Source organism: Stenella coeruleoalba, assembly GCF_951394435.1.
Source record: "Stenella coeruleoalba genome assembly, chromosome: 4".
NCBI classification, from domain to species: domain Eukaryota; kingdom Metazoa; phylum Chordata; class Mammalia; order Artiodactyla; family Delphinidae; genus Stenella; species Stenella coeruleoalba.
This window is the reverse complement of record NC_137149.1, coordinates 119,822,941-119,839,747: the sequence shown is the minus strand read 5'-3', so window position 1 is coordinate 119,839,747 and position 16,807 is coordinate 119,822,941. Positions and strand designations below refer to the sequence as shown.

The 16,807-nt window shown below is 41.8% G+C and overlaps 1 protein-coding gene across 1 annotated transcript in view; it reads left to right on the top strand.

Moving 5' to 3' along the window:
* Window positions 1-16,807, top strand: part of FHIP1A (FHF complex subunit HOOK interacting protein 1A) — a 270,091-nt gene that overhangs the window by 234,618 nt on the left and 18,666 nt on the right. The window contains exons 7-9 of the mRNA XM_079919280.1: window positions 175-342; window positions 5,766-5,845; window positions 16,370-16,560. Coding sequence (XP_079775406.1) covers window positions 175-342; window positions 5,766-5,845; window positions 16,370-16,560 — 439 coding nt within the window. The remainder of the gene's footprint in view (window positions 1-174; window positions 343-5,765; window positions 5,846-16,369; window positions 16,561-16,807) is intronic.

Below are 16,807 nucleotides of genomic sequence, written 5' to 3'. Positions count from 1 at the left end.
TTTATGGAATGTGAATAGGTTATGGGCTTCAGATGAAGCTCTGAAGTGTGTTCTTGTGGCAGGCGTGTTCTTGTCTTGATGGGTTCACTGCGGTGAGGCTGGGGGCCATTGAGGAGGCATGTATCAGAGCATTGAGGGGATGCTCACCTGTGCTCACTCTGTCATTGGTCCCAGGTGACTGTGGAGGAGGTCATGACCACAACTGCATATCTGGACCTTTTTCTGCGTAGCATCTCTGAGCCAGCACTACTTGAGATCTTCCTCCGTTTTATCCTGTTGCACCAGCATGAGAACGTCCACATCCTAGATACTCTCACGAGCCGAATCAACACCCCATTTCGGGTAAGGAAGGCCCCAGAGGAAGGGAATTTATAGCTCAAGAGAGATTGTTTTTGGAATAAAATTATGAATATTCTGTTTTCTTGCAGCCATTACTTTTCTATTTGGGAAGAGATGAACTAGATAATTTGTTTTGCTATCAGGAGCCCTTCTGTCAGGGAGGTGGGAGTTACTGCCTTTCATAGGACAATTTTTCTCAATTTGTCTGGGTTGGCACTTTCTTCTGTAGAACCAGCAGAATGTGCTTCTGAGGAGACAAGGTACAGGGGAACATATGGGCTTAATTAAGTTCAGGTAAAGCCAGGGAACCAAAGTGTATCAAGTCTGGGTATTTAGAGATCATATTTCTGTCCATAAGTGTTTTGAAATGCACGTCTGGGCAGTTGTGAATTTAGGTAGTCATTCTTTAGTTTGGTGCTCTGATTAACTTTGAAAATCCTCTTATACCATTAATGTAATCCTTTGCAACCCTCTCTCCAAAGGCTGTCTATTTAAGTGCAATTATTGTTTTAAAAGCAAAGGTATATTTGAAGAAAATGAACACACTAATTTGTAAAGATACATGCATTCTAATGTTCATAGCAGCATTATTTACAATAGCGAGGATATGGAAGCAACCTAAGTGTCCATCAACAGATGAATGGATAAAGGTGTGGTATAAATATACAATGGAATATTACTCAGCCATAGAAAAAATGAAATTCTGCTATTTGCAACAGCATGGGTGGAACTAGAGGGCATTATACTGAGTGAAATAAGTCAGACAGAGAAGGACAAATATTGTGTGTTATCACTTACATGTGGAATCTAAGAAATAAAACAACTGAATGAATTTAACAAAACAGATGTAGAGGACAAGCTGGTGGTTACCAGTGGGGAGAGGAAAGGGGAGGGGCAAGATAGAGGTAGGAGATTAAGAGGTACAAACTACTATTTATGAAATAAATAAGCTACAAGGATACATTGTACAGCACAGGGAATATAGCCAATATTTTATAACTTTAAATGGAGTATAATCTATAAAAATATTGAATCACTATGTTGTACACTTGAAACTAATATAATATTGTAAATCAACTATACTTCAGAAAAAAGCTTCATTAAAAATGCAAAAAAGGTAAAGGAATAATTAACAGTGTTATTGTTTGTAACATATGTAGATGTAATGTGTATAACAGTAATAGCACAAAGGGAGGTAAGAAGGAATAGAGCTATATAAGAGTAACATTTCTGTATTTCACTAAAATTAATTTAGTATAAATCTGAAGTAGAGTCTGATAAATTAAGATGTATATGGTAAGGTCTAGAGCAACCACTAGTAACTCAAAAAAATAGTAAAAAAATCATTAAAGGAATTAAAATGTTACTATGGGGGAAATATTCACTTAATGTAAAAGAAGACAGTAAAATAGGAATAGAGGAACAAAAAGACATCAGACATATAGAAAATAAAAAGTAAAAGGGCAGATATAAATCCAACTATAATGATAATATTAAATGTGAATAGATTAAAAATTCAGTCAAAAGGCAGAGATTGTCAGACTAGATAAAAAACAAGATCCAACTATTTGCTGCCAACTGGAGATACATTTTAGATTCAAAGATAACAGTAGATTGAAAGTTAACGGATAGAAAAAATAGGTTACACAAACAGCAACCAAAACAAAGCTGGAGTGGCTATACTAATAAGCCACAGATTAGACTTTAAAACAAGAAATGTTACTAGAGAGAAAGAGGGACATTTTGTAATGATAAAGGGTCAATCCCTTGGAAAGATACAACAATTATAAATATATATGCATCTAAAAACAGAGTCCCAAAATTTATGAAGCAAAAACTGGTGGAATTTAAGGGAGAAATAGAAGATACAACAATAGTTGTGGGATATTTCAACACCTTACTTTTTTATAATAGAACAAGTAGGCAGAAGATGAATAAGGGAATAGGAGACTTGAACAATGCTATAAACCAACTAGACCTAGCGCAGTCATCTATAGAACACTCCACCCAACAGCAGCAGAATGTACATTCTCTTCAAGTGCACATGGAATGAACACTGTCCAAGATGGACCATGTGATAATCACTTTCAATGAATTTAAAGCGATTGAAATTATACCAGGTATGTTCCCTGGCCACAATGGATTGAAATTAAAATTTATTGACAGAAAGAAAATTCACAAATATGTGGAAATTAAACAGTACTCCTAAGTAACCAGTGGGTCAAAGAAGAAATCACAAGGGAAATGGGAGTGTACTTTGAGATAAATGAGAATGAAGATACAACATACCAAAACTTACGGGATGCAGTATAACACTGCCAAGAAGGAAATATATAGCTATAAACACCTACGTTAAAAAAGAAGAAAAATCTCAAATCAGTAACCTAACCTTCTACTTTAAGACACTGGAAAAAGAAGAGCAAACTCAAACCAAGCAGGAGGAAGGAAATAATAAGGATTAGAGCAGAAATTAAGGAAATGAAGACTAGAAAAACAACAAAATCAATAGAAAATCACCAAAAGCAAAAGTTGGTTCTTTGACCCTCTTACACTGTTGATGGGAATGTAAATTGGTGCAGCCACTGTGGAAAATACTATGGAGGTTTCTCAAGAAAACTAAAGATAGAACTATCATATGACCCAGCAATTCTACTCCTGAGTATATATTCGAAAAAAACAGAAACACTAATTCGAAAAGATACATGCACTCCAATGTTCATAGCAGCATTATTTACATTTGCCAAGGTATGGAAGCAACCAAAGTATCCACCGACAGATGAATGTTTAAAGAAGATGTGGTATATATATATTCAATGGAATACTAGTCAGCCATAAAAAGGGATGAAATTTTGCCATTTGCAAAATTTGGATGGACTTAGAGGGCATTATGCTAAGTGAAATAAGTCAGACAGAGAAAGACAAATACTGTCTTAATATTACTTATATGGGGAATCTAGAAAATACAACAAACTAGTGAATAAAACAAAAAAGAAGCAGACTCACAGATATAGAGAACAAACGTGGTTACCAGTGGGGAGAGGGAAGGAAGGAAGGGCAATATAGGGGTAGGGGGGAAAAGGGATATTATGGGATTATATGGAATCAATGTGTGTGAAACTTTTGAAAATTATAAAGTACTGTAGAATTTAAAGAATCTTTCATTCAATAAAAACAAACCAAAAAACCTCATAAAAAAGTTGGTTCTTTGAAAAAGTTGACAAAATTGACAAACTTTTAGACTACTAAGAAAAAAAGTGAGAAGAGTCAAATTAGTAAAATCTAGAATGAAAGAGGGGGTATTACTGTTTGTTGACCTTATAGAACTAAAAAGGATTATATCCATTGTACCCATGGGAAGACTTGGACCAGACATAGAGAACTACTATTGCAGCCTCTGCCCAGTGGAATGATGCCTTGTCAGAGTTTATAATGAGATACACTATTCATACAGAGCAAAACTGTATAAAGCCTAAATATACAGTTTAATTGTAAAGAAAACACCATGTCATCATCATTCAGGGGAGAATGAAACATTGCCAACACCTCATAAGCCCCTCGGTAGCCCTCTCTGATTACAACCCTCTCCCTCTCCTGCAGAAATAACCATGATTCTGATTTTTGTAATAAATATGCCTTCTCTTTTCTTCATAGTTAATGACATCTGTATGCATTGATAAAAAATGTAGTTAATAAATAAATAAATAGGATTATAAGGGAATACTGTGAACAACTGCATGCCAAAATATTGGATACATTAGGTGAAACAGGCAAATTCTAGAAAAACACAAACTTCTTTTTTTTTTTCATAGTTACTAAAATTTTACTCTTTTTTTTACATCTTTATTGGAGTATAATTGCTTTACTATGGTGTGTTAGTTTCCGCTTTACAACAAAGTGTATCAGTTATACATATACATATGTTCCCATATCTCTTCCCTCTTGTGTCTCCCTCCCTCCCACCCTCCCCATCCCACCCCTCCAGGCGGTCACAAAGCACTGAGCTGATCTCCCTGTGCTATGCGGCTGCTTCCCACTAGCTATCTACCTTACGTTTGGTAGTGTATATATGTCCATGCCTCTCTCTCACTTTGTCACAGCTTACCCTTCCCCCTCCCCATATCCTCAAGTCCATTCTCTAGTAGGTCTGTGTCTTTATTCCTGCGAAAGACACAAACTTCTGAAACTGATTCAAGAAGAAATCTAAAATCTGTAAAAAAGTAAAAACTTTTGTGTTTCAAAGGACACCATTAAGAAATTGAAAAAACAGCTGACAAAAATAAGAAGAAATCTTTGCAAATCATGTGTCTGAAAAGATACTTGTATGTAGAATAATGAACTCCCTGGACTCAGTAATAAAAAGACAGATACAGGGTGCTGAGCACCCTTGACAGTGATTTGCCCAGGTTACTATGGCAACATATAGAGAGGACTCGGACTGGGGAAAGCGGGTGTTGAGTGGTAATCCTGGGAGAAAGAGAAGAAAGATTTCCTAGGAGAGGTGATGCCTACAGTCAGTCTTTGAGAATAAGTAGGGTTATCCTGCAGAGGAGACAGAGGAAGACATTCCAGGCAGAGAAACAGCATGTGCAAAGGCGTGGAAGGAACGGAATGAAGTATTTGCTTCTTCCTAACTGTAAGGTGTGACCTGTCCTGAGCACAAGAGATGTTTTGGGGCACGCCAAGTACAGCTCTTTCTCTACAACACCGTTACGGATTTCATTGACCAGCTTGTAAACCTGTCCTGCCTAGAACACAGGCTCGCCCTTATTCTTCTGTACAAAGAATGAGAGCCTAAATTACTTAAGTGGCCTGGTGGAGCAGCAAAAGCTTACTCCCAAAAGGCATGGTGATTTTATAATGCACCTTTGGGAACCTTCTCTGTTGGACAGTTTATCTTTCCTTTTTGGAAATCAGAGACTGCAAGAAATCTTGTTTTTTAATGAACATCCTAGGAAAGTATATCGTCATCCCTCAGCACTATGGGAAGTGGAACCCGGGAGAATGTTTGCCCAAAGCCAAGAGATAAGGCAAGAAGAGCTGAGGCTTAGGGCTGAGGACTCTGGAGAGAGAGAGATGGCTGGGGTATATGCAATTTTCTGTTAGCCCTGTCTTGCAAATAACCAGTGTCGTATTTGAAAATAACTAGGAAAACAAATGACATAAGTAGGAGATGGTGTGTGTGTGTGTGTGTGTGTGTGTGTGTGTGTGTATTGGGGAGTTGTAGGGAACATATTTATCTGGATCTTTACAAGTTGGAAATATGAGCACAGGCATTTTATTAGGAGGGTAATTCTACATTTTTCTTAATCAAAACTGCTAAAAAAAAAAAAAGGTCATTTTATTTTGTAATTCTGATTTATTTACCATCTGTGTGAAGTAGAGCTGTCCTTCCAATATCTGAAAGAGATATTTTTCTTGCTTCCCAGCTTTGTGTGGTGTCCCTGGCATTATTTAGAACTCTCATCGGTTTACATTGTGAAGATGTGATGTTACAACTAATTCTAAGGTGAGTTGCCATCTTTTGTTCCCTTTAAAGGAAAGCTCTACACTATCGCTATTACATTTTTCTTTGGTAATGTAAGTGAAGTAAGGGCCATGCTTCTAAGAAAGAAAATCATCGAGCAAATCAATTTAATTTCTGCATTATTTCCCAAGGTTAATTTTCGTTTTACTGTTAACAGTTTTTAGGGGGCCAAATGCGTTATATTATACATGTGCTCCTGGAAAGAATACGTAGAATGTTTGGAAACTTTCAGAAGTATTATGAACGCTCTTCTCGTCCGTAGCTGCATGTCTTTCTCCTGAAGTACATTTTTAGGGGACTCGTTTTTGAAAACAGCTTTTCTAAATATTAAATGCTGTTGATGTATAATTTCTATGACCCTTGCTTTAGAAATGGTACAGTGCTCACTGTCTGACCTGTGAGTATGTTTCAATTAAATTCAGTAAATATTTAATGAGTACTTTCTGTGTACAATTCAGAAGGGAATAAGGCATGGAGGGGACGAACTGAAAAGGACATACATGTATACAAGGCAGAAAAGGTATGTCCTTCAGACGTCCAGGTGGGAAAGGTTTCATGAAGGGACTGGTATCTGAAGACAGGCCTCAGAGTCTAAGTGCTGTTAAGACGACATTAGTTTGGTCGTTTGGCAGGAAACTCAGGAACACCCAATCCTGCCTTGCCCCTGCCTCTGCTTCTCAGGGTCCCTGAGAGAAACATCTCCTTTTGTGAAGGAAAAGAGTTGGTGAGGGCTTGTGCTCCCTCACTCCCCTCTGGTGGTGTGGAAGCAAAAAGGAAAGAGCCAACCAGGTCCTTGGACACGCCCTCCACCTCCTCATTCCTTAGACCCTGTTTTTGACCGAGGCTCCTCGGGCAGAAGAAGGGCAGAAGGAGCTGAGAGCAGCGCAAGAGGGAGGAGACCTGGGCTGCCCCAGGTCCCCACTGGGGTTTTAGACATGACGTGAGCAGAATTACTGAGGAGTTGGCATCCCAAGTGGATGTCCAGCATTCCCACAGAAGTGACTGTGGAAAAGTAAGGGGGTGGTGACATGCGATCTTGGGAACAGCGGCAGAGACATCCCCCAGGATCTCGTGAGAAACACACGTTCTTGGCCATCTTCCAGATGTGCTGAATCAGAAACTGTGGTGGTGGGTGGGGCCCGGCAGGCTGTGCTTTAAACAAACTCTCCAGCGGATTCTGATGCGAGGCTAAGTTTGAGAACCACTGGAAGGCTGCAGTGTAGACGTGGTGTCCTGCAAAAGGGAGCGATGCAGATACCACAGGGGGCTGGTGGGTGGAACGACGGTGGCCTTACGGAGTCACTCTTTTATGGGAGAGTATCACCTATTAATTTTTTTAGTTTAAAGAGAGCTTTTGGACTTTTTAGGGGTTTAGATCAGGTCATCAGTAACTAATCTTAGGGCATTAGCAAAGAATAAATCCGCTCATAAAGAAACACCCTGGGGAGACCGGGAGAGCATTAGTTATCTGTCCTAAAAGGATTACATTTGCTTCCCATCAAGTCTCTACTGATGTGACAGTGCATTAGCAGGCCTGAATGAAATCCATCAGAGCAACTCATTATAGCCTTTTTTACTGCCCAAAACCAGACTTTGCCTCCAACAAGCGTAAATCCTGATTATATTTAAATGTTAGATTCTTGAATGCTGCTTCTTTGATGGCATGGAAAGCAGCTGTCTTTTGCAGTGGACCTGGAAGCCTGGCCCGGCGTCCCAGCTCTGGGTCACCAGGGGAGGCTGAGCCCAGGGGGCAGACACTTCTGTTCAGTGGCCTTTGTCTACTCGTAGGGCGGTACTTGTTGTAAAAACTGTCCTCAGAAGTTGTACTGGTCAAAGCATCTTTTGAGACCCAGACCTGTGCCTTATGGAGGTGAAGAAATCAGCTCGTGATTGAAATACTTAGGCATCCAAGTCAGGGCTATGACTTCCAGGGCGAGTAAGGACCCATCATTTCCCAGGAAAGCACCTGAAGGGCATGTGGTCGCAGGTTCTGAACGGAGTCATGGAAAGACTGCTGGGCGGAACCATGGGTCCAGCGCTCTGAGCCTGAGTTTCTTCTCTGTTTCCTTAATGAGAATGATGGTGAGACCATAATAATAGTAATTGTCCTTTATTTAATACTTCATGTATTTCTAATTCTGTCGCACTGCCTGGGGGAATCTGAGAAGAGCAAGTGGGGGGGGGGGGGCAGATGCAGAGGTCAAAGGTCAGCACGCGGTAGACACGCAGGAAGCCTCTGCTTCCTGGTCTCTGTCCTCTGAACTGCTGATTGCCCCGCACATTTAACAAGTGTTTTCAATTGTAGTAAAATACGCAGAACCTACAATTTACCATCTTAACCGTACAGTTCAGTGGTATTAAATGCGTTCACAATATTGTACAACCGTTGCCACCATCCATCTCCAGAACTGCTCTCACCTTGTAAAACAAACCCTCTGCACGCCTTAAACCCTAACTCCCCGTTTCTCCCCTCCCCCAGCCCCTGGCAGCCACCATCCTACTTTCTGTCTGTGAATTTGACTGTTCTAGGTATCTCATGTAAGTTGCCTCATACAGTGTTTGTCTTTTTGCGCCTGACTTATTTCACTTAGCACAGTGCCTGCAAGGTTCATTCATATTGCAGCAGGTCTCAGAATCCCCTTCCTTTTTAAGGCTGAATAATGATACATTATTTATACTCCATTTTGTTTACCCATTTATCTGCCGATGGACACTTTGAAACATTTATTTATTTATTTGACTGTGCCAGATTTTAGTTGTGGCATGTGGAATCGTCCTTGTGGCATGCGGGATCTTTAGTTGCAGCATATGTGATCTAGTTCCCTGACCAGGGATCGAACCTAGGCCCCCTGCATTGGGAGCATGGAATCTTAGCCACTGGACACTTGGATTGCTTACCATTTTGGCTGTTGTGAATAACACTGCTATGAACATGAGGGTACAAATATCTCTCTTCAAGACCCTGCTTTCACTTCTTTTGTGTATATCCAGAAGTGGAATTGCTGGATCATATGGTTATTCTGTTTAAATTTTTTTTTCCATAACAGCTGCACATTTTACATTGCCCACCAACAGTGCACAGGGTTCCAGTTTCTCCACATCCTCTCCAGTACTTGTTACTTTCTGTTAAAATAAAAGTGGCATTTTGATAAGCAAAAATGACAGGAAGATCTGAAGACCACCTGGGGGTTTTAGAAGTAAAAACTGTAATTATTAAAATGAAAAACTGAGTGTTTGGTATAAATAGCATTTAAGATACAGATTAAGAGAGAATTAATGAACTAGAAGAAAGATTGAAGAAGTTACTACTAAATTTGCAGCAGAAAGACATAATGAGATTTAAAAGTATGAGAACAAGGCTATGAACAATGGTGGCTGGAGTGATGGGGTGTAACGAATCCAGTTAGGACCCCTTGACCTATTCTGGTTTTGGAATTTGCTATCCCATAAGGTTTTGGGGAGGATCAACTGTGGTGATATCTGTGAAAATATTTTGAAACACTGTAAAGCACTACACAAATTTAAGGGAGGGGAATTTTCTAGAAAATACATTTTAAACTACAGTAGAACCCCTTTACCCGCAGTTTCACTTTCTGAGGTTTCAGTTACCCAAGGTCAACTGTGGTCCAAAAATATTAAATGGAAAATTCCAGAAATAAACAGTTCATAGGTTCTAAATTGTGCGCTGTTCTGAGTATTGTGATGGAATCTCACGCCGTCCCACCCAGGATCCCTAGCCATTGACATCGTCTGCCCCTGATATCCAGCCATCAACATCCTCATGGCTCAGTGATCCAGGATCACCTTAAGTAGATGGTCCTCCTTTATATGTTAGAAGGTCGATAGCAGCCTGCGTCACAAGGCCTACATTGTTCACCTCACTTCATCTCATCCCATAGGCATTTTATCATCTCACATCATCACAAGAAGAAGGGTGAGTACAGCACACTAAGGTATTTTGAGAGGCAGAGAGACCACATTCACATAACTTGTATTACAGTGTATTACTATAGTTGTTCTATTTTATTACTAGCTATTGTTGTTAATCTCTTACTGAGCCTAATCTATAAATTAAACTTTATCATAGGTATGTATGTATAGGAAAAAAACATAGTATATATATATAGGGTTCAGTACTACCCGTGGTTTCAGGCATCATTGGGGGTCTTGGAATGTATCCTCCACAGATAAGGGCGGGGGTGGGGTTACTGTAATGAAAACAATGTCTTTTCTTATTTAGAATCTGTACCAAAAGCAAGGTCAATGAAAAATCCTTATTTTTCTAGTCATTTAAACTTTAAGGGACCTAAAAAATAGATTTATAACTTGTTCTTTTTGTTGTTGCCACTGTAGTCATTCGAATATACATGATAAACTTGTAGATCTGAGAGGCAATAGAGCAGTGAAGATTATGTGAATCCTTTTAATGAAGTTATTTGCTCCATGGTAAATAAATGCATCAATTTTTGTTGCAACCCAGATACTCTTAATTATTGACATTTCAAAGTGATAATCCATTTGTAACTGATCTGTTTATTTCCTTTAGCAAAATATTAGAAAAGTAAGTTGAAATAAGGTCCCCCCAAAAGAGAGGCTATTTAAGGGAGCAGAAAACCAAGGAGAAATTGCCCGCCTCCAGGGATGTGACCTATGATAGGCCTAAGGCAGGCAGGAAATGCTGACAAGCAGTGAAGTGACAGATCAACTGCATGTTCTTGGCACTTCCCAGTTTAGGCAACATTTAATTGCTTAATACCCTGAATGCCATTTCTGAATATTCTGGTTGGGGTGTTTCTTTCAGAAGTGCTGGTCATTTGTCAGGTTTATGAACTGCTTCGCCTGTTGTGTTCGGATAGAGGCTGTTTTGCTCGAAGAGAAGCTGCCTGTTCTCTTCAGGAGCATTTCCATCTTATGTGGGCATTGGGTGTCTGGAGGAGAGGGGAGAAAAAAATGCCAGTCTAGGGTAAGATGAATAGGAGAAACACAGCCAGAGTGTCTCTGAAAAACAAACGAGCTTTTTGAAATTCACTAACGTTGCTTTTAAGATTTTTGCCTGTTGGTACATTACTGAGGTTATCATCATCTCTTAAGAAGCACCTTGCTTACTTCATCATACTTCACTGCTTTGTTTTGTTTGTCTTTATTGTCAGTGTAGCAGTAGGCAACGTGTGTCCTTTGTTATTGATTGGTTATCACTGAATTGTTTCAGAAGTGATGGTGATTTATTTTAATGAGTAATATCCAATAAAATAGAAAATGGACCCAGGGTTGCAGAGGGTTGGGGAAATAATGAAAAAAGGGGGGACAATGTGGGGAATATATTTTTCCTGCTGTATTGGGATGGCTTTGAGTAATCTGAGCCTCTAAAGCCATTTATTAGCCTCTGATTATATTTACTGCTTCCTGAATTTAAATAAAATCCCACCCCAGGCAAATATAGTTGAAATGAAAAGATAGTTTGATGACAGACATCTGTACTAAATTCCTAAGTGATTTTTCGGCTATCGACAGCCACTTTATTATTTTTTTATTGGAATATAATTGCTTTACAATGTTGTGTTAGTTTCTGCTGTACAATGAAGTGAATCAGCTATATGTATACATATATCCCCTCTCTCTTGGACGACCTCCCCCTGCCTCCCATCCCACCCATCTAGCTCATCACAGAGCACCGAGCTGAGCTCCCTGTGCTAACCACAGGTTCCCACTAGCTATCTGGGTTTGTTTTTTTTTTTTTTTTTTTTTGCAGTACGCAGGCCTCTCACTGCTGTGGCCTCTCCCGTTGTGGAGCACAGGCTCTGGACGCGCAGGCTCAGCGGCCATGGCTCACGGGCCCAGCCGCTCTGCGGCATGTGGGATCTTCCCGGACCGGGGCACAAACCCGTGTCCCCTGCATCGGCAGGCGGACTCTCAACCACTGCGCCACCAGGGAAGCCCTAGCTATCTGTTTTATACATGATGGTGTATTTGATGTTTGACGTTTGGGGAGCTTCTGACTTTATTCTGTTTCTAATCTTTCTGTGTAAATGATGGAGAGACAGAGGGTCAGTGTACGGTTTTCCCACTCTTCCCTCTGGGATAATCCTTCGTTTTAAAGGCACAGTAGTAGGAGTACTGCTTTGAATACAGGGGTGTTATTCATTTGAACTGACTCTCCAATTTCCAATTTTATAGAAGCCCCTCCTTCAATCTGTGGGGGATCTCCCTTTACTTGATTCACTCAGAAGAAAGTGCTTAGTTTCTACGGAAAGCATGTGTTTGCAGAGTTGCAAATTCCCAGTAACTCTTTATTCTAATATAATTTCAAGCTACCCGCTGGTGATATTTGATAAATAGCTTTATTAGGTTTGATCCACTGTTCCATTTTGTTTTAGTACTTCAAACAAAGAATAGAAATCTACATACATCAACTTAAATCATGAAATGCGCTTTGTTTGAGCTGTAAGCAGTCATTGAGTTCCTGCAGTATATAAAAGCATTGACGCAGTTTATTTCTTGAATAATTAATGATGAAAATAAGGGTACAATAAATCCTGTGTAGTTGCACATTGGGCTTTCTGTGTTGTTTTTCAACTTGCTGTAATAGCAGTTACCCTGATTGTAATTTATATAACTTGAAAGAGGATCACACTGTTCCCCTGTCTTACTTAGTTGCTTAGCTGAACACAGAACAGAGGCAATATAAAATTCTGTGTTTACGCACAAGCTGGGACAAGAAGGGGAATGAGCCATATATCATGGAAAATTATTTCCCTCAAAGTATTTTTCTAGCCTTGAATTCATTTTATCTTCGTTATCCCTGTGAAGTAGGTAGGCAAATATGAGGGGAGGTGGGGTGCTGAATTTTTAGGTCAAAGACTGATATGAATACAAATCATTTACTAACTGTAGAACCTTGGGCACATCAGTTAATTGCTCTGAGATTCACTTTCCTCATCTGTTAAATGGGAATAATATCTGTGCTGCCCACCTCACAGCGATGTTGTGAGGGTCAAATAGAATGTATGTGAAAGATCTGTAAATGGTAAAGCACTGTATTCTTGTTTGTTAGTCCTTTTTCCTTTCTTGGAAGGCCTACAGTCAAACGTTTTGTGTTACTGATCACTTATTTTCCTTATTGATTGACTAGCGTTATTAAGAAGTAGTCCTATTTCATGTATTCTGTCAAAAAAATCAATGAAAACTTCTAGCTTCTATATACTGGTTGCCCCCTTTTAAAAATAACTTTTTATTTTGGAATAATTTTAGATTTACAGAAAATTTGCAAAGGTGGTATAGGGAGTTCCCTTCATCCAGCTTCCCCTTAACATCTTATATAACCATGGCACATTTACTAGGAAATTACCATTAATACAATAATATTAACTATAGTACAGACTTTATTCAGATTTCAACAGTTTTTCTACTAATGTATTTTTTTTTTTTTTTGTCTCAGGGACCTGTTCTTGGGTACCTCATTGCATTTAGGCCCCTTTTAATTTTATTATGTTCCAGTTTTTTATTATGAAATATTTTAATACGTAGAAAATTTGAATGAATAGTATAATGAACGCCCATGTATTCTGTATCTAGATTCAGTAATTGTTAACATTCTGCCACTTTTTAACTTACGTGTATGCTGTATAAATAAAATTTTTTTCTCAACCATGAAAAAAAAAAAATCCTGTGTAATCTGAGTTTCCCTGAGCCTCACTCGCCTGTGAGAGCAGAAGCGTTCACATCAACAACCACAGGATGGGTTTTCCTGGCTCTCACCCTAGCTCCTCATGTAAGACCTTGGCCCCCTGCAAAGCGTCAGCCGTCACTTCTGGGGGGTCCCAAGGGAGGGGCCTTATGTGTGTTCATGATCATGACAGTTGCCGCAGCATCATCTCTGCCGAGTCCCTTTGGTTGGTGCTGCCTCCCCTCTGTCCCTGCCGTGTCCCCGCCCCTCCTGAGAGTGCTGGGGACGGGGATGGCGCTCAGGTGCTGGAGCGGCACTGCCCCCTTGAGTGTTCTAGGGCCCAGAGCTGCGCTGGCTTCAGACAGGTGGGAGAAGGCCTCTCTCCTCTGCCTCACTCTTGGTCAACAAAGCATCTCTGCTCACAGAGATCCTCATGCAAAGAGGTCCTTCATTTTCTATCTACAGGATCTGTTTCTTCTGCGGTAGGGCTCAGGTACAAGTCCCCAGAGCTGGGCTAAGTATTAGAACAGATCTGGCCTCTTTTCCCCCACCCCGCTCCAATCTTTCCTTTTTGTTTTTAGAACCTTTGACTCCCATGCAGGTGAACTTATGCAAATAGATGCCACCACATCAGACATGCGGGGTGTGTCTGGATCTTAGGGAGAGGGATTTAGGCTCGTGTGTGTGTGTGTGTGTGTGTGTGTGTGTGTGTGTGTGTGTGTATGCGCGTGCACGCATGTGTGTGTGTTGTATGCCCATGAGTGCGGGGAGGGGAGACTGGGACCCCCTTACCTGGCCACCTAGCGAAGGTTTGGGTTGAATGAGTCATGGTTTGATTTATTTTTTGAGAACAGAAGGTTAAGTGGCAAGTTTGTCATTTTATACCATGGACATTATTAAGACCTTAAGTGTAAACTGCTCTGAAGAGAATTAAATCTCTTTTCCTCCTTGACTCAGGCACTTGCAGTGGCTCAGTCATTAATGCAAACATAGGTTTTCCTCTTTGGGACCAACAGGAGCTGCGGGAGACGGCTTAATGTTTACTGGCCTCAAGACATGCCCTGGAAGTTGTACTTTTATCTTTTTCACTGAATCCGTCATCACAGCTTGTTTTCCTCTGTACTGCCTCTCTCTCAAAAGCTAAATACAGAAACAAAAACACTCTGGTTTATTGAAGATTGTGGTTGTTCGCCTACGGGCTTGGGGTCTCTGGCGTTGGCTCCTGCACAGACGTGGGACGCTCGGCTCTGGCCGTGAGGCCTCCATCCCATCTGTGCCATCTTTGTTTAAATAAACAGTATGGTCTATCTCCCTGTTAGGAAAGGAAGCCATATAAACACTTTATTGTACCCACACAGCCCGCTAGTGTGCTCCAAGTGTGTCAGAAACGATTGCCCAGGCTTTCTTCTCTCCAGCTTCATAATGATCCTGAGATGCCTTGCTCACCACCCAAAAGCGTTTTGTGTGAAACCGGGCCCAGTGTTCCCCGGTGAGTCCTTGGCCACTGTAATGTGATTTATAAGGAGAAATATATATTTGGTGTTTGCCCTTTTTCTTTTGAGTCCCACCCCCCTGATATCCAGAGAGGGGAGAGGGTTGAATTAAGCGCTAATGGCCAGTGATTCAGTCAACCACGACTATATAATGAAACCTCCATAAAGCCCCGCCACGGTCGGTCGGGTTTGGAGAGCCTCTGGGTTGGTGAACGCTGGGAGAGAGACAGCCTGGAGAGAGCATGGAAGCTCCACGCCCTTTCCCCACCCTTGCCCCGTGCATCTCTGCATCTGGCTGTTCCTGAGTTATAGCCTTTCGTAATAAACCAGCGACCTGGTAAGTAAAATGTCTCTGAGTTCCGTGAGCCGCTCTAGTAAATTAATCGAACCCGAGGAGGGGGGGTCGTTGGCACCTCTGATGTATAGCCGGTTAGTCGGAAGCACAGGTGACAGCTGGACTTGTGAGTGGCGTCTGAAGTGTGTGTGTGTGTTGGGGGTGTCGGGGGAAGCCTTGTAGGACCGAACCCTTAACCTGTGGGGTGCGCTGCCATCTCCGGCTAGACGCGTCAGGCCTGAGCAGAACTGAAGGACACCTTCATGTCTGGACCATTGATTGCTTGGTGGGGTGGGGACATCCTGCCCCTGCCTTACACACACCCACCCTTTGGAACTGGTGATGGAACGCCTGTAGCACAATATGTTCTCGTGATCACCTGCGAGAATATGAGAGGAGGTTCGCACCATGACAGGTCCCTTTGCCTTTTTGTGCAACTGCTGTCATTCAATACCGACTCTGAGCCAGTTTCCGGGATCATGAGACAAAACTCTTGAAGGAGGTGCTTGCTCTGATAGCACATTATGTTGAGAAGGCAGACACCGAAATGACTGTGATTCTAGTAATAGTGCCTTAGTAGAAGGCTGTGAGCATAGTGGAGGGAGAGGGTAGTTCCATCTTGGAGTAGGAAGCCCAGAAGCCTTCCCGGAGAAGAGGACACTGAAGCCAGACTTTGCAGGATGACAAGGCATTTGTCAGGCAGGGGGAGGGGAAAGCACATTGCAGGGGACGGCTAGGGTAGGTGCAAAGGCCCGGAGGCACAGAGGGATAGCGGATCCATTAAAAGATGGGGAAGTTTGTGGAGGTTAAATTGTGAAGGCCCTTAAATCTGCGCCGGAAGAAAGAAGCCCTTGACAAGTTTTAAGCACGGGAGTGAGCCCTGGGGGGTGGTGGGATGGCTGGAGTGAGAGTGGGGAGAGCATGAGCCACCCCGGCTGTGACAGTCGTGGCTTAGGCGGTGGCGGACTGGGAACGGACCTGCAGACACTGAACGCTGGCCCTTTTTGGCTTTCCAGGTATCTGATCCCTTGCAATCACATGATGCTGAGTCAGAGGTGGGCTGTGAAGGAGAGAGACTGTTACTCTGTTTCTGCGGCCAGGCTGCTCGCCCTGACCCCCGTCTGCTGCTCCAGCGGGATCACCCTGACGCTTGGGAACCAAGAGAGGGATTATATTCTCTGGTCAAAGTGCACGCATGAGAGTTCAGGTAGGAGTGTTACCGACCTGGGTCCTTGATCCTTTAATCAATAGAAATTGAAGACAGACCAGGTGAGAAATTCAGGCAAGGCCTTATTGGGACTCGTGTTACAGCCCGAGGAAGGGAGAACAAGAAGCAGCTTCCCTTGTTTGCTCCCCAGGGTGGAGCGAGCTGGTCCCTTAAGTGGGGTGAGGGGGGTGCGAATTGGTGGGTCAGGCCAGGAATCCTTCGCAGGGCCCTGCTTTTGCCCCTGACG